At 41.0% G+C, this 18,459-nt stretch overlaps 1 protein-coding gene across 3 annotated transcripts; it reads right to left on the bottom strand.

Annotated features, from left to right (window-relative positions):
* Nucleotides 1-6,163: 6,163 nt before the first annotated feature.
* MRPS21 (mitochondrial ribosomal protein S21) lies at nucleotides 6,164-16,898 on the bottom strand. 3 transcript variants are annotated; one of them, XM_054575261.1, is made up of 3 exons: nucleotides 16,841-16,898; nucleotides 16,281-16,395; nucleotides 6,164-6,465 (listed from the first exon to the last, which is right to left on the bottom strand). In XM_054575261.1, exons 2-3 carry the CDS (start codon nucleotides 16,361-16,363, stop codon nucleotides 6,285-6,287), a joined length of 264 nt encoding a protein of 87 aa, XP_054431236.1. In that variant the 5' UTR covers nucleotides 16,364-16,395; nucleotides 16,841-16,898; the 3' UTR covers nucleotides 6,164-6,284. The 3 variants fall into 3 exon arrangements, with proteins under 3 accessions (XP_054431236.1, XP_054431252.1, XP_054431244.1); XM_054575277.1 differs by lacking the exon at nucleotides 16,841-16,898 and adding an exon at nucleotides 16,718-16,810; XM_054575269.1 differs by lacking the exon at nucleotides 16,841-16,898 and adding an exon at nucleotides 16,602-16,739.
* Nucleotides 16,899-18,459: the final 1,561 nt, after the last annotated feature.

Here is an 18,459-nt window from a genome sequence, read left to right as displayed (position 1 = left end):
ACCTTACCTGACCCTTTAAACTAGTGATTATGAAAAGCATGTGTGTGGGCAAAGTATACTTGGAATAAGCATATCCAACATTATGATATAATTTCATTGGTAGGAAATGACAAAATATTCCTTTATATCAGATTACAAACTATAGAAACTAAAATTCCAAGATGTCTTTTTATTTTCTAGGGAGGTTTTTAGAATTTCCCAGGGAGCACACAATTGTTGTATGTAAAGATTAGTTTTTATGAAGTTTGAGAAATACATACCAAAACTACCTTCCCTGATCATTGTGCAGTAGACATGAGGGAGTAAAGCCTGGCTTTGAGGAACAAATGGAGGGAGCTTGAGTATGGCGCTCAAGCTATTCATGCCTTAGTTTCCTCATTGTATCTACAACTCCTAACACGAATGTCTCACTTAATATTCACTCAAGAGTCCGCTGAATGGGTCAGTGAGTTCCAACTCCGCAGAGTTGTAAGCTTTTTTGTTTTAGTGCTTTTAACCATCTGGGTTCAATTCCCCAGAGGGAAATGTGTTTCCAAGAACTGATTTTATTTCCAATATTTGGAATTGGATGGGTTTAAGTCCTTAGTCTCCCAGTTACTTTGTGATTCCTTCAAATAGTTAATTTTGAGGTTGTTTCCAAAATCATAAAATGAGAAGAATCTCTACTTCAAGAGTATTGTGAGGATTAAATGTTACACATTTAGTATGTCACTGGAATACAGATAGACATATAGACCAATAGAATGGAATTGAGAGCCCAGAAATAAGACTCACATATATGGACAGTTGATTACTGATAAGGATGCCAAGGCCATTCAATGGGGAAAGGACAGTATGTTCAACAAATGGCCCAGACAAAACTGGATGTCCACATGCATAAGAATGAAGATGGATCCCTCCCTCACATCACACACAGAAATTGATGCAAATTGGATCAACGACCTAAACTTAAAAGCAAAAACTATAAAACCCTCAGAAGAAAATGTAGAGGAAAACCCTGATGATGCTGAATTTGGCAATAATTTCTTGGATATGATACCAATGGCAGAAGCAATAAAAAAATAGATAAATTGGACTTAATAAAAATTTAAAACTTTTGTGCATCAAATGACACCATCAAGAGAGTAAAAAGACAATCCACAGAATGAGAGAATATATTTGCAAGTCATGTATCTGATAAAGGATTACTGTCCAGAATATATTTTTAAAAAAACTCTTACAACTCAGCAGCAAAAACAACCCAATTCAAAGGAATAATAGGCCAAGTACTTGAATGCACACTTCTCCAATATGGCCAATAAATATTTTAAAAGATGCTTAACACTGTCAGTCCTCAGGGAAGTGCAAATCAAGACCATAAGAAGATATTACATCACATTAGGATTACTACTATTTTTAAAAAAACAACAGAATATAAAAGAGCTAGTGAGGATATGGAAAAATTGGAACGCTGTGCACTGTTAGAATGTAAAATAGTGCAGGTGCTATGGGAGTCAGTATGGTAGTTTCTAAAAAAAAAAAATACAATTACCATATGATCCAGCAATTCTCCTTCTGGGTATAAACCTGGGAGAATTGAAAGTAGAGGAGTCTCAAAGAGATATGATCCATGTTCAGAGCAGCATTATTCACAATACATAAAAGGTGGAAGCAACCCAAGTGTCCACTGACAGATGAATAAGTAAACAAAATGTAGTGTATGTACACAATAGAATAGTATTCATTCAAAGGAATGAATTTCTGATACATGCTACGACATGGATAAGCCTTGAAAATATGCTAAGTGAAATAAGCCAGACACAAAAGGGCAAATATTGTATGATTCCACATATGTGAGGAATCTAGAATTGACAAATAGAGACAGAAAGAGTAGAGGCTACCAGGGGCTGCAGAGAGAAGGGGTAGAGAATTATTGCTCAATGATTAGAGTTTGTGTCAGGTGATAGAAAAATTTTGGAAATATAGTTGTGATAAGCATGCAGTATTGCGCATACACTTAATGCCACTGAATTTTACACTTAAAAATGGTATGCCCTGGCTGGGTATCTCAGTTGGTTAGAGCATTGTCGCAATCCACCAAGGGTGTAGGTTCAATCCCCAGTCAGGGCACACACAAGAATCAACTAGTGAATGCATAAATGGAACAACATATCAATGTTTCTGTCTTGTCTTTCCTCTCTTTAAAAAAAAAAAAAAGTTAAAATGGTAAACTTCATGTTTTTTATATTTTTTTTTAATTAAAAAAAATTTAGTGCCTGGTGCATAGTAAGGCTCAATAGGTCACTGCTATTGTCATATATTCCTTGAAGAAATCCCTATCTATTGAGCACAGAAATGCTGGACATTATCCTAAGCACTAGGAATATAGTGGTAAAAAAGACAAAGACTCAAGCCTCCAGACAACTGCAAATGTAATGGGGGAAGAAAGACGAAGAAGAAATAAATCACAACAGATTATAGAAATAAACTATTATTACAGAAGTAAACATACAAAGGTAAACTCAAGACACAAAAAGAGTAAACAAAACAAGTACACAAACAAAACCCCCAAACACTCACAGAGGCAAACAGTTTGGTGGCTACCAGGAGGGAAGTAGGTTGGGGAGGGCGAGACAGGCAAAGGGGGTCAACTGTGTGGTGATGGATGGAAACTAGACTTTTGGCAGTGAGCATGATGCAGTATATACAGATGTTGAATTATAATGCTGCACTCCTGAAACTCACGTTTAAACAAATGTTACTGCAATTTTTTTTTAAAAAAGACACAATAAAGATAATACAGGAAGGATGGCTGGTAAAGGGATCAGGGAAGGCAGCTCAGGGAATATCCAAACTGAGAGCTGGTGTAAAGGCAAGGAGAGAAAACATGTTCTATCATCCAGAAATGCATTTAGGGGACAAATGGCTAGAGAGAAAAGCATGTCTCAATCTTGAAGGGCCTTAAAATGCCATGCTAAGTGGTTTGGACTTCATCCTGAAAGCAATAGGAACCAATTACCAACATAAGCAGGAAAGAAGATCAAGATTGCACTTTAGAACAATCGTTCTGGCCAAAATGTAGAAGGGCTGGAGGCAGGCAATTCTAGTGCAAAATGGCTACATGGCTGTTGCAGTAATCCCGAAGACTTACGACTCTAGCTGGGACCAGGGGTGTGGCAGTCAATCACTGAGACAGCCAGAAGGGGTTAAATGGAGGCTGGTGATGATTGAGTGAGAAGGAATCAATCATCAGGTTTCTGGCTGACACAACTGGGGGATTATTTTGTTAACATTTACTGAGTTCTATGTGCCAGACACTATGCTAGTTACTTGACAGGCTTTAACTCAGTTACAAACCTGTAGATACAGTTATGCTCATTTTACAGGACAAACAAGTTTATGTTAAATAATTTGCCAAGAACATGACTGAATCAGATCTTTCTGACTTGAGTAAAAACTATAAATGTAGGTAGCTGGCACATATAATGGAAGCTCCAATATTCTCCTTTCCCTTCAATTACTTACTTATATTTACCACATCACAACATTATTACTTTACCTTGCTAGTATACAGTGAGTTATTCTTTTCTATTTTCAGTGAACGTATAGACAAACTCTCATTTTGTACTTAGTGTACTTCGGAAAACTTTATTTTTTTATTTTAACTTTTTAAAGATTTTTATTTCTAGATAGAGGGGAAGCAAGGGAGAAAAGAGAGGGAAACATCAATGTGTGAGAGAGACATCAATCAGTTGCCTCTTGCACGCCCCCAACTGGGAACCTGGCCCACAACCCAGGCATGTGTTCTTGACTGGGAACCAATGTGGTGACCTTTCAGTTCGCAGGCCGGCACCCAGTCCCCTGAGTCATACCAGCCAGGGCTCACTTCTGAAAACTTTGAAGTACAATGTCAAAGTTACTCAACAGTCCCAATTTTAAGGGATACCTGTTCCCAGAACACTAAACGTTTTAAGATCCTTAAACCAGGATTGGAACAGGCCTGCCAGAGGCAATCCAGTGAATGGCTAAAAGATGTCACAGGTGCCTAAGATCAGAGTAGGAAGTATTGTATCTCTCACCCATTAAGTGGGTGATTAACAAACTGTCCTCTCCTGAACCCAAGGCAGAGATAAAAGGATGAGGGCAATCCCCTTGTCATATGACCAAGAGTCGTCTTCTGACTTCCCAGACCAGGAAGTGGAAGGTCTTTCTTCCGGCCACGACAGGACAAGCGGACTAGAATTTCAGCCAGCCAGTTACCCTCTTTACACAGGTGGCCTCTCGGACTAGCTGCTAAAGCCCATCACTGGCCCCTGATATGTGGGACATTGACAATGGTCAGGACTGGAGATTAAGACAAACATGGGATAATTTCAGAACAAATTAAATTCTAGGTCTTAGCCACACCTTAGCATTTTGGAAGGGGTTTCTAAGCAACTCTAACCCCAGAGGAATTCTGCCAAATACCAGGCCTGGTGCTGCCACCACAAACATACCCTACCATTCTGGCAAGGGTCAGGCTTTCATTCCTCAATTGCAGGAGCAATTGGCACAGGACACCATGGTGTGGCTCAGAATCATAGAAAAACGACGTATTAAAAACCAGATTGAGAGATTGAAAGATGATTCATAAGTATCAACATCTAATTTGTTAACTTATTAAAACAAGGTTGTACAAAGGCGACAAAGCTGAAGACTATCTGTATACAGAATTTCTCCAACTACAATGTAAGTTTCCAGAGAGCCAGGACCAGATCTCAGCTCTTTCTATGCAGCGCCCTATGACATGCTTTCCTCAGCATATGGCTGGCAAGTCGAAGACAGAGGATCAAGCCCTGAGAGGCAAGGAACAATGGTTCCAGGCTATCTTCTGGCAGGCCTGCTTACTCATTAAGTGTGGTATTTGTGAAAGGGAGAAATTAAGGCCAGTAATCCGGAGCCATGCTACTACACCACAAGGGGGCAATGTTTGAACACTAGCAATCTTGAGAGGTAGGGGGCTTGGCCCTCTGCTTCTTTTTTACTTCTTGTTTACACACCATGGCCGAAGGGTCGCAGCCAGGTTGAGATGAGGTGAGCTAGCAGCTGCTGCTGACCCTCTGTCTTCTCCCACAGTGCATGGCACCGACTCTCCTTGCATCAGCAGTGTAGCTGTCTGGGGAACAGCACCAGAGAAAACATGCCACAGGGGAGGAGGCAGAGCACCTGGTCTTCCCAGTGGTCAGACGCCCCCAGTGGTTACTCACAGACCCAGGAATGCCTGTTGGGGAGTAGGGGTCGTGGTGGGGTCTCCACCTGGAACCTCTTTTGGGGTGTCTATAGAGCATCTGAATCACCTGCAGGGCTTTAAAAAATATATTACTGGGCTCCAACCCCACTTTCTAATTCATACAGTCTAAAGTACAGTTTCAGAATTTGCATTTCCAAAAATTTTCTCAGGTTATGTGGATGCTGCAGATCTGGAAACCACACTTTGAAGAACTGCTGCTGTAGGTATTTCTGGCTCTGTCCCCTTCCATTCCTCAACACTAGCCTGTTCCCTTTCCTACCATCTCTCCATTAGCCTCCATTAGGAAAACTAAAAGAGGGAAAGCAAGAGTGAATGTTGAGAGATGTCTTAAGGGTTCCTTTGGGCAAGGATTCCAGCACTTCAGTCTGCTTGATGGGTGTTTCAGAAGCAGAATTTATTCCAAACACATACACGCTTCCTTTCCTTCTTTTACCCAACAGTTGGTGGGCAGTTCGTTAGAACTCATTAAGTTCATTAACAGATGCTTTTCCAATAAGATCCTTTGTGTTTCATAAAACTTGGGTAGGAAATGGTACATATATTCCACCACATTTTGGAAAATTTCCTCATCTCTCCTAGACCACTTTCAAAAGTTTATTATAGTAAAATATACATAAGGTCTACCATTTTAACCATCTGAGTGTACAATTCAGTGGCATTAAGTACATTCACAGTTTTGCAACGATGCAACTACCACCCATCTCCAGAACTTCTTCATCTTCCCAAATTCAAACTCTGTACCCATTCATCAGTAATTCCCCATTCCTCCCTCCCAACCAGCCCTTGGCAACCACCACTCTACTCCTAGACTACTTTTTGATTCCGTTTCTCTGCCACTTAATAAAAGAGAGGGTCCACTGCTGACTAATGGGATCGTTTCTACATATGCAGGCCTTCTTATATATGTGATTGAGTTTATTTGCAAGAAATGGCAAGAGAAAATGGGGTTGCAGAAAGAAAACTTGGAGACACAACTGGATAGAGGTTTTCCTACTGGGCCTACTATCCACAGGCCTCAGCAGCCCTGCCAAGGATCCGGCCGATTCTTTCGCATCAAGAAGTTGATCTTGCGTGTCATTTCCATGTTATAGATCCTCCGGCAGGTTTCATAGCTCTCCCTCTGTCGGCGGCGGCAGGGCTTCTCGTAGTACCGGCGTCGCTTGATGTCCTCAATGAGCCCGTCCATGGCGAGGATTCTGTATTAAGGCAGGTAATGAAGTTACAAGTTTGGACTCATTATTATTCCTTTCCTATGTTATAGATGGCCAGAAGTCAACTGACCAAACAATGATGTCTGTAAAAATTAGGGTGTGAAGTGGTGGCAATAGAGCATTAACTGCCTACTTATAGAGGCCCCCAATAAGAATTCTGGGGGAATAAAAAGCAGTAAATTATGCAGTCCTTGCTGTTGGGGAATTTATAGTCGAGGTCATGTTCTCAACCTTTTTTCTACCACAGCGCGCCAGAGGGAAAAGACAGTCCTGCAAGGACGGTGGCTCCATATGGCAGTGATTCTCAACCAAGGGGTAATTTCAGAGTCTTCGCACGGGGTGAGTCATTGTAGTAGCAAAAAAAAGAAAATCAGTGGGGGTATTCCTACTTGATGTTTAGTGGAGAATATAGTTCCACAATTATTGTGTTTAAAAATTGACATAGCTGAAGTCAGTAGGTCTGAGAAATCTCTGGGTCTACTTAATATAGGGAAAGAAGAGACTCATCACATCTGTGATACAAATGGGAACATTAAAATAACAGCCTCACCTATCAGTTTTCCACGTTCCACATGTTCCAACCTACCACTTCGCTGACTACTCCCTGAACACACTCTTATACCAAGTCTTTACTCACGCTGCTTCCTGTGCCCTAGAATGCCACCTTTGACCCCCAGCTGCCAAACTTTGGACTGAAATTTTCATCTTTTTCATGCCAAATGCAGATGTTACCTCTCCACAAAGCTTTCTCATCTTCTTTAATTAGATAAAACCATTTACTTTATTGTAGACCTATTTAGCAATTATTACATTCTGGTCTTCCATTATTTACTTATATAAACATTTCCCTCATTAGACTGAAAATCCCCAAAGGCAGAAACCACACTTTATTCATCTTTAAGTGTCCATAAAACTGAGCTCTGTTTTTTTTCTGACCCCCTACCCCCCTGGCCAGTTCCGTGCAATGCAGCTTCTCCTGTTGGGTTTATAACGCACCTAACTCAAGCTCACCTCTTTGTTTTGTTTTGTTTTGAAGATTTTATTTATTTTTTAGAGAGAGGGAGAAGGAGGGAGAAAGAGGGAGAGAAACAGCAATGTGTGAGAGAGACATTGGTTGCCTCTTTTGCACGCCCCCTACTGGGGACCTGGCCTGCAATCCCAGGCATGTGCCCTAACTGGGAATCAAACCAGTGACCTTTCAGTTCGTAGGCTGGTTCTCAGTCCACTGAGCCATGCCATCCAGGGCTCACCTTTGTTTTTCCTAAGCCAAGAAGACATGGGGGCTAATTCTATAATCTAATCCCTAGATTCCTGAGAGCTCTGGCTCCAATGTAATTTGTCTCTCTTTCTCATTATCAGTTGACCCTGAGGAGATCGCAGGCACCTGCTACTGCTGCCCTCCATTCCTGGCATTGTTTAGGTGGCCCCATTCCTGCTTTCCCCGCCCTTTCATTACAAGTAAAAAGGCATAAACACAATTGGATATAAGGAGGTTGAGATGTGGCTATTATAATTGGAAGAAGGCGGACACAGGAAGAAGTTATTAAGAGAAACCAGCAGCTACTTCTGCCCAGTAGGAAACCCTATTTACTGCTGCTATGTTATATTACAGAGCCCAAGATAACAACAGATTGAATGTGGACTTGAAAAGATTTGAACTTTGGGTAAATTACACATGTGAATAGACATGGGAACCACTGTACCAATGGGATCCTCTCCCAGACTCTTGCTGTTTAATATCAAGAATTGTTTGTAGGCTATTAGAGAATCATATTTGTAAAAGTCAGTTTGTCTAGGTTTTAGTGGCAGAGAGATGACAGTCTAGGGAATTGCTGGGAGGAAACTCCCAGGAGAAGGAGAAGCAGATAATTTGGGTTCTGATGGAAACATTGTCATGCCCAGAAGTCATGTGGGCCCAACACTGGTCTTTCAATAGAGAAGTCACTAAAGACCAAAAGACTCAGTATCTTGGCCGATAACGGGTCTCCTTTGCTGGCTTTCTTCCTCAATTTACCCTTAAATATTGGCACCCTTTCAGATTCTGACTATAAACCATGTCGTTTCTGATTATCCGTGATCTTACCCGCAACCAGTGAGCCTCAACCATGATGCACAATGGAACCACCCCACACATGGCTTTTAAAATGTACTGATGCCTAGGGCCCATTCTTCAGAGATTCTGACTGACCCGTCTAGAGCGGTGCTATGCCCTGGAAATGTTTTAAAAGACCCCCAAATAATTCTAATGTAGAGGCACAACTGAGAACTGATCCAGCACTCCTAAATCTCTATCTCTAACCCCAATCTTACCTGAGAGCTAGATTATTTCCAATTGTCATAAAACCTACAAAAAGCAAATGTATTGTCTCCTCCTAAAATCTATTCCTCCTCTTCTACACCCTGTTAATGGTATCAGCGGTTACTCAAGTTAAAAATCAGTATAATCCTGGACTAGGAGTTCCCCTTTATCTTCTACATCCACAGGATGTTACCATATCCTATAAATTTTGTATCTTGAAATGGTTTAGATCTCGTCCTTCTCTCCTTTCCTATGGCCATAGCTCTAATTATGGTCTTTATTACCTTGTACCTGGAGTACTGAAATAATCACCTAACTGATCATTTAATCAAAAAGTATTTATTAAATCCCAGTTCTGTACCAGACACTGCATTAAATGCTAAAGACAAAAAAACTTAAGACATGGTTCCCTAACTCTGAGGTCTAGTAGAGGAGACAGTTATACAAGAATTACAAGAATGTGATACGTGCAAAGATAAGGGAAACATTGCTATAGACGCACACAGGAGAATCATTTAAACTGGACCTGAGAATGAGAAGGTGGCTATGAAGCCTTCCTAAACTTATTTGAATTGTGAAGGGTAAGTAGGTTGCCCTATTTCCATTCTCCTTCTCCACACCAATTATTGTCCTAAAACATAAACTGGATCATGTCACTCTGATGCTAAAAAATCTTTCCCAATATACAAAATAGTCTAAGCCAGTGGTTCCCAATCTTGTCTGCACATTACAATCACTTGGGGATCTTTTAAAAATTCCACCCCGTAGGCCACCCTCCAGATATATTCAATCACGAGGGGAGAGGAACACAGTGATTCCAATGTGCAGGTAAATCTGAGAACCACTAGTGTGAGCCTGAAGCCCTGAGCAATTGAGCTTCACCCTATTTCTCTAGCTTTATCTTTTAATAACTTGTCCCATAAAGCCTATGTTCTAGTCACACGGAACTAGGTGCAGCTCTCCAAACATACTGTATATCAACTTTTTACCTTTGCTCAAGATGTTCTCTTTATTTGGAATTTCATTCCTATATTTTTTCTGTTTTATGAAATCCTATTGATACTTTGAAGGCCCAAATCAGTAGTTTCGTCTATAAACTCGTCTAGGTGAAATTAATCACTCCTTCCCTCTGTTCCAAAGCACAGTGGTTCTCAATCATTATCATGTAGCAAAGGAAAACTTGTCAAAACACAGACTGCCGGGCACCTCCAGTTTCTGATTCCATAGATCTAGGGTGAAGCCCAACAACAGGCATTTCTAACAGTTCCCCGGTGCTGCTGACAGTCCCGGGGTAGCCAATACCCCGGAGAGCACTCTGTTGATGCCTCTTTTAAAGTATTACTCAGACAGTGCTGTATTTAACCGTGTTTTTTGTTATTGTTGTTTTAAATCTCCCTTACTGGGTTGAGTGCTTAAGGTTAGAGATTAAGCTTTTATCAGTAAATATATGGCAAAAATGAATCCTCTAGGTGACTGACAAATGCCCACAGAGCAAGGGATTAAGTGACTTTATAACAGACAACAGTTCTTGGGAATATTGGCTCAGAGAGCCACAATATTACTTTTATTAAGATGGCACATTAGATTTTAGATAGCATTTTTCACTCCCATGATCTTAATTACAAGACTCTGAAATTGATTAAGTATGTAATGTCACTTCTTTAAAGATTAGGAACCTGAAGTTCAGGGAGGCTGACCTGCCCAAGACCCCAAAATGAAGCTAGAAATAGAATTCAGGTTTTCTAGTGCTGTGCTCCACAAAGTATTCTGCTTCTCAAACAAAATCCACTGAGGTTCAGAAGACATATTACAGCAGTGCTCGTGGGCAAAGGAGACAATGAGGAAAAAGAGCTGGGCGAGGCTCCTTCATCAGAGGAAAGATACGGAAGCCAAGAAGACATGGCTCACTCAGGAAAAGGTTTAATCCAAACATCTAAGCATTTAGCTCTGTCTAGACCTCTTTTACTACTGTTTAATGAAATCCACATTTTGGCTAGACACTAGTCTATTAGAGAAAAAAAAACAGAAAAAAGTCCCTAAAAGAAAAAAAAATGTATATATAATATAAAAGGACAAGGAGAGTGACTGAATTTGAGGAGTGACTTTAAAAAGAACAGAGACCCCTGGATGTGCCTTCACCTAGGAAGGGGATCCTACTGGAGTGACAAAGACGATTTAAAAGCAGAATGAAAGAAAACTGCAAAGGGAGGAGGGAGTTTAGACACATACTCAGGTATCCTACTGGAGTTTCAAAAGGGATTTGAAACAGAAGTGATCATCTTACCAGTAATGCTTGTGTGGTGAGGCAAAAAAAAAAAAAACACCCCAAAACAAAAAAACAACAAAAAACAAGACAAGAAAGAAGTAACAGAAGAATAAAAGAGTGGAGGAGGGAAAAGAATGAAAAGATTGGTGACCCCTAATGTAAGTATGGGGTTGCTAATGGTGTTCCCTGGATGGTTCTAACTTATTCCTAAACACAGACCAAATAAATTCCAAGATTCCAGACAGAGATTCCCTCCCCTACTCTGCACTTTCTAGTTATCCTAAAAAGCACAGATTATCTTCCAATGCTCCACAATTCCTATGGCAGAGGCATCTACTCAACTCATTTTTAATAAAAAGGATACAGGAAGAGTTGTGTAGAACTCATGAAGTAAATAGAGAGGGTGTTAACTAATGATGTTTTTGCTTCTAAAGGTAATTCAAGGACTAGAAGACCAGAAGACCAAGAGCTTTGGTGTAAACAGATCAGCCATGAGTTCAGGTGCCTGGTAACGTAACACTAAAGGTGAAATCAGCTGCCAGTTTCAGTGAAATTCAACAGATTATGTAAAGGGAGCCGGGGGAGGTTGGAGGTGGCAGACTCACATGTCAGTGTGGCTAGCCTATGTCATGAGCAGGACTCGCCTACCAGAAATAAAAGGGGTCATCTGGGCACTGGTCCGATGTGCTTGCCTTTCCTTGCTTGGGGCCGGCCAATCATGCAGGGCTTCCTAGCAGCCCTCACTCTCTATCTCCTCATCCCAGGGCACCAATCAGGGCCCTCGGTTATATAACAAACATTTTGTGGTGATCTCACTGGGCAGACACATAGGCTGATTTCTTTGTAAGACTGCCTCTGCCCTCCAAACATGCTAAAGTTTTAACCACCTCCCTCTCCTCTCATTTGTTCTCTGTCTACTATTGTAATTAGATCACGGAACATATAATTTATTTTAAACTACCAACTGTCAGAAAGCTGAGGGAGATAAGAACCCTGGTATGTAATAGATATATACAGAAAAGGTGGCCAGAGAGAGGGAAAAGCAGAGAAAACAAGTGAAGAAGCATGCATCAGAAAATACTGTGTCTGACAGACAGCAAGCCTGGGACACACCAAGACCAGCTTGCCCATATCTGCATGCATAAAGGTCCTTGCCTAGAAAAGTATTCTAACAGCAAAACAATATAGATTAAAATATCATTTTATTCCTGAAGTTAAAATACAACTTAGGGGATATACATCTAATACTTCAAGATGAAAAGGAATAGAAATGCAGCTTCCTAAAACCTAAATTGACAAAATAAGGATTCCCCCCACAGATAATAAAAATCACTGCCACACTTGCCCAAAGCTGGCTCCTTCCAACCATGTGCCCTTCCTGCACTGCTTCCCTAGGTAATCCCAGCCACAAAGTTCAGCTTTTCCAACTCGTAAGGAAGCCGAAAAGACATCATCACATGTCAGGACCTGAGTCTCTGAGACTTGAATTTCTTCATTTATTTTTCTGCCTAACCACTCCTCTTCTTCCTGATTAAATTCTTTTTAAGCATTGTAAACAGGTTTTCCCCAAACCTATTCCTACATTGGTGTTTTAATCCCTGAAGTGAAGAAAAAGCAATGCCACGTTTCGTAACTACGATAACTGACAGAGTGCCCAGGGTACTTACCATCCAGAGACAAAAGTCTCTGAATAAACTTGATGCATCTACCTGGAGCAGCAATTTTAACGTGAGTGGGGGTGAGGATGCTAGCCCTAAAAGAGATGTAATGGCAACCAATCTTTTAAAAACCACCTAAAATTTTATTTAAAAAAAAGAGACAGAGAGAGAGAGACTTCGAACACATTCCATGTAGTTTTTGCTTGTGGAGGCAGAAGTCCCATACAGGCATATCAGAGATATTGCAGGTTCGGTTCAAGATCACTGGAATAAAGTGAATATTGCAGTAATGCTAGTTGTAATCTTTTTGCTGGTTGGTGGGGGTGGGGGTCTTGCCTTGATTTGTTAAAAAAAAAAACCAACAACAAAACCCAACACCTACAAAAACAAAATGAAGTGCAATAAAACAAGGTATGCCTGTGGTTCCTTCATTCTCTGCTGTTAAGGATCCTTCAGTGGAAAGGTTTGACAAACACTAAAGCAAAGGACTGACAGAGATAAAAGGAACATTTACATTCGTTAAGTAAGTATTTACTAAGAGCTTTCTATGTGCCAGACACTTTGGTAAGTGCAAAGGATATCAAATGAAAAAGCACGGGTCTCCCTCCTTAAGAAGCCTATCACAATCCTGGCTGAATGTTAAAATCTCATGGGACATTTTTAAAAATGCTGCTGGTTAGATGCCACTATCCAGAGACTCTAATTTAGTCTCATGTTGTGCCCTGGCAGCAAAAATTTTTTTAAAAGGTTCCCAGGTTATTCTAATTGGCAGCCAGGGTTGAAAACCACATGATGTTGCAGTGACCAATCTCTTGCTGTTTCTGACTACAATAGACCCTTAAAAGAAGTATGGGGCTGCTGTTTAACAAAAAGGAGAAAGGACGAAAGAAACAAATTGAGAGATATTTGAAAAGAGCCTAAGAACAAGGGCTGAGATAGTGCCAGGCCAGGTTAGATGGCAAAAGGTATCCAAACAAAGGAGCCTCACCTTCTGCCATTTATTTATTCTTTCCTCACCTACCACCCACCTAGGATCAGGAAGGATTTTCAGATAAGAGGAGAAAAAAAAAACCAAAACCACCCAACAGAAAAAGCAAAACCCTATAGCTCCTCCAGGCAGGAAATTAGAAATACCTTGTTTTCCAGGTTTTAAATTTTTTTAAGTGGAAATGGGGGATGAGAGAGAGTGCATACAGAGGAAATCGATACTGTTATTTTAAAGTGAGATTATGAGAATAAATAGGAGGAGCCTTGGTTGAAAAGTTATCACTGTCTATACAGAAACGCTATTTAATACCAATAGCAAAACAAATCCTCATGACAAAATAAAGCTGAATTATTTTCTAATTTTCTCATCTCTAGGTCACCTTGAGCATAACTTGATGATCAAGGAGGACAGAGGAAAAACCACTACAGCAAACTCTCAATCTCTCAAAATAAACAAACTGCCCACAAAGCCAAACTAAAACGGTAAAAACTTCCTTAAAATAGGTTCCAAATTATAATAGCTAACACATAATGTCTACTATGTGCCAAACACTGTTCTAAGCACCTTAATTATAAGAAATGAATCCTCACATCAGCCCTGTGAGGGTACTATAAAGCTCCACTTTACAGATGAAAAAACTGAGGCAGAGAGACATTAAGTAGCTTACTATAGATCATGAAGCTAGTGAGTGGCAGAGCTGGGATCTGAACCAGGGAGTCGGCTTCAGAGTCTGTGCTCTTAACCTCATTTATATGAAAAAACTATTTTCAGCTGTGGCTTGGCCAAAAGTACTGAAGTTGCAGCTACCTTCTTGATTTTTAAGAAATGGTGTAGTAAGTACAATAACACTGCAACACAAATTATTTCTGGTTTTTGTCAAAGTAACTAATTGCCTAATGACAAACTTCTTGCTTTTGTGTTATTTGCACTTCAGGAATAGAGGACGTGAGGGATGCTACAGCTGAGACTTTGAAATCTGTTTTACCATAACTAACAGCTCCCGTTTGCCATTCCTCAATAATACAAACATCTCAATCACCCTGACTAGAAGGCCCACCAAAATATATCACACAGAGAAAGACTTACAGAGAGAAGTCAGAAAAAAGGTGGAGTAATCTGCAAGACTTCCTTTCCCCAAATTTAGTATTTCATCTCACTACCTAATTCACTACAGAGTCAGTAAGACTCATTTTTTGCTTTCAATTAGGGGCAGCAAAAAGTCATTAAACACCACAACCCTCTCACAGACATGCCACTAGAAGGAATAAAATAGTAGAGGTGGGAATAAGCAGCAAGAGAAAAAAATGAAAGAGGGTATCTTACCACCAGGTAGGTAGGTACTTGATTACCTTCCCTTTCAACATAAATGGTAACACAGAGGGAACAGCTTCTGCCTGAGGAAACAACTGGCACGCACAGACACAGAATGAGGAAATAGGGCTGATCCAACACCAGATTCGTTTTTAAAAGACACACAAGCCATCCTGAGCCAGCAACTGCTTTTCATTAATACAGCTTCTGACAACATCTTTGCCCTCATGTACTATGGTTTTCTGCCATCCAGCCAATCACACCTAGAACTTTTTGTTTTGCTAAGAACTAGGTTCTCTCCCATTTACCCTCTCAGTCCCCAAGAACCCCACCAATGTTTAAACCCAGTCAAGTTAAGGATTCCCAATTGGAAAATGACTGCCATAGGTCTCTCTTATTTCCAGAGAAACTAGTAAATAATCTAGTAACATAGAGCAAAGAACACTGCTCTAGAAAGATGGGTTTTACACTCCTCTCCATCATTCAATAATTGTGTGACCAAGAAATTTAATTTCATCTTCCTAGACCTCCCTTACCAGTAAAATATAGCTACCACCTTACTGGCATTAAGGTAGAGGGCCGCCTCATAAAATCTCTTAAGATCTCTTTCATCAATTCTTTGATAATTCAACTCAACAAGAATTTGTTTCTCCAAGCTCTGTTTCACACAGGAGAGAGAAAATAATGAATGAGCCATGCCATAAAGTCTAAATCCTTATAGCCACGGGAAGGCTAAGGAACAACTTACTTGAGAAACAACAGTAGTAAGGCATTCCTCAGCAGGGTCATTTCAATATAGCTCCTCCACTCCAGCCAGTACACTTCCATCGCTACGTTTCTGCTTATGTAAGTAACCTTCCTCTAAACCTACAACGTCCTTCATCTCTTGCTTCTCCAAGATCTGAAATCTGAATTCATCTTTCCCATTATCTTTGTCCCATACCGACCCCTGGGTCAGTTTTCTATGCATCCGTGTACAATGTTCCTGCTGCGTTGGTAACTTTATAACTTGATTTTCCCTTTAGTTCTATTTGAGGTCTTGGATAGAATTCAGGTTCACCACCAAAGGAATGACTGCTGATGAATAACTTCATACAGTTAGGTTTTTCAGAACTTCATTTCGAAGACAGTAAACTGAGGGGTGGATAAGTTTCAAGACTACGAACACCTGGGCGTGCCGCTGGTTTTACAACAATGTGTGGCAGGGGAGGGGAGAGAACCACCACCGCACTTCTCAAGAGAGTGATCTAAACATGATTCTGGTCCCTTAACAGTTACCTGTTTAGGGTCCTGTATGCACCATCCACGTTCCCTTCCTGCACCATCACAGTCCTGGCAATGAACTTCAGATGTTTTGCCATGACCTTGGAATTAAGTCTTCACTCTGTAGGACCTGAAGGATGATGGAGAACAGGGAGAGAAAATATAGAGACCAGGTCAGAAAAAGAAACAGAATACACGCTCTATCGCATATTCAGTTTCTGGATATGCAACGTGCTCAAGAATAAGACAGGGGCACGTGCAAGTACTCATAGCCTACAAATCGCACGCGAATCGTTATCAAGACTCCCTCGTTCTTTTTGCCAATACGAGCCCTACCGTAGAGAAGCAAAGAGACGGTAGCAGGCTGTCACCACGGGGACTGACGTGGGCGAGCACGAGAGGATCAGAACGCGCTGCAGAGACCTCCCCACCCCGACCCCATGACTGCTCACAGCTCCAGGAGGGTTGAGGTGGGAGTTGGGAACCGAGTCTGTCTCAAGGGGGACAACTGAGCGCAAACGTGCCCTCCGGCTGTACCGGCCTTCCTTTCCCCACCCCCGGCAACAGTTCCTCACCCGGCGCCCGCCCGACCCAGACGTAGCTGAGCCCGCTCGCAACCGGAACCGGAAATACGTAATCCTCTCGCCCGTCAAGGAAACCAGGACTGAAAGGAGAAAAACTACGCGGAAACCATGGCAACGTTCTTCCAGGCCCGGTGGACTGCCTCTCCAGCCGTCTCCACCAGACCCCACCCCCCAGACTCCACATCTGACAAAATACTCGTTGCCTTAAATTCCCTGCAGACAATTTCTTCACCATCTCGGGGTTGTTGTCCTAAGGCTCCTGAGATCGGCCCGATTTTATACCCCCTAATCCTATAAAGTCTTTTATAGATATTTAAGCCATTTCTTCTTTCGGAAGGAAAATGAATTAAATAGGCGAAGCTCCCAGGGCATGCTTCCTGTTTTCTCGTCGCAAAGAACACGGATTCTTTGAGGTCTGCTCTCCGGATGAAAACAGCGTCACACCCCCCATCTGTCTAAAAACTAAGGAAAAGAAGCAAAATGAACATATCTTGAGTTTCCTATAACATCATCTTTCAGCTGCGTCACTAAAGAAATGGGAAACACCTGCAGGGCTTAAAATGGAAGACTCTTTTATGTCATTTTGCCTCCTAGTGAGACCTAGAGAAATATATATTTTTTTCTTTCTCACTATGGAAACAGCTTTCCTTTTATTCCTATGTCACTTCTACATATCCATTTATGGTTATTCACATAAGTTCACATCGGGTGGCTACTGGGAAATAGTAAAGAATGGCTCAAAAGAAGAAAGAGGTCCCAGCCAGGTACTTGTGCAATAAGGTTCTTTGAGTACCTCCTCTATGAAAGCGTGCGTACCACACACACATGCATCTTCATCAGTTTTACTGATTATTTCGGAATAAGCCAGGCTCAAAATAGCATAATAGAGCTAGACTGGGACATCATTATGCTTAGCAACAAAGTTTTATTGAATGCCTACTCTGTCCCAGGTACAGTTGATAACATCCAGAGCCCCTTGGACCACCAGAAGACAGTATGTAGACATAAAAGATAAGTAATACAAGGTAGCATATGATAAATGGAAAATAAGTTATATAGCCTACAGCGTAATGTGGTGGAAAAGCACTGGAATAGAAGCCAGATCTGGAGTCTGTCCAAATTCTGATGTGAGGCATATGACCTCAAACAAGTCACTTAAACAAGCAGTCTGCAAATTACTGCCTACAAGTCAAATCCACCATTGTTTTTGTAAATAAACCTTTATTGGAATATAGCTGTGCTCATTTGTTTATATATTATGTATGGCTGCTTTGGGCTACAGTGGCAGAGTTGGATAGTTGCATCAGAGATGCATGGCCCACAATGCCTAAAATATTTACTACCTGGCTCTTGCTGATCCCTGACTTAAACTCCCAGTCTATTTCCTAATCTGTAAAATGGGACTAATATCAGCCCTCAATCACACAAAATTTGTCATGGGTATCAAGTGGGATAAAATATAAAAATACTTGAAAGAAAGGAAGAGAAAAGTAATTTTTGAGGGTCTACTATATACCATACATTGTACTAGTCATTTTATGTACTTGATCTCATTTTATGGGCCAAAGCCTGACCTACATATATCATGTTTAATGGAGAGAATAACTGGA

The sequence above is a fragment of the Pteronotus mesoamericanus genome, unplaced genomic scaffold, assembly GCF_021234165.1.
Source record: "Pteronotus mesoamericanus isolate MK-2021 breed Mesoamerican mustached bat unplaced genomic scaffold, CSHL_Meso_final contig_1108, whole genome shotgun sequence".
Taxonomy (NCBI): Eukaryota; Metazoa; Chordata; class Mammalia; order Chiroptera; family Mormoopidae; genus Pteronotus; species Pteronotus mesoamericanus.
Note: the sequence above shows the minus strand (reverse complement) of the source record. Positions and strands in the feature narration are given on the sequence as shown.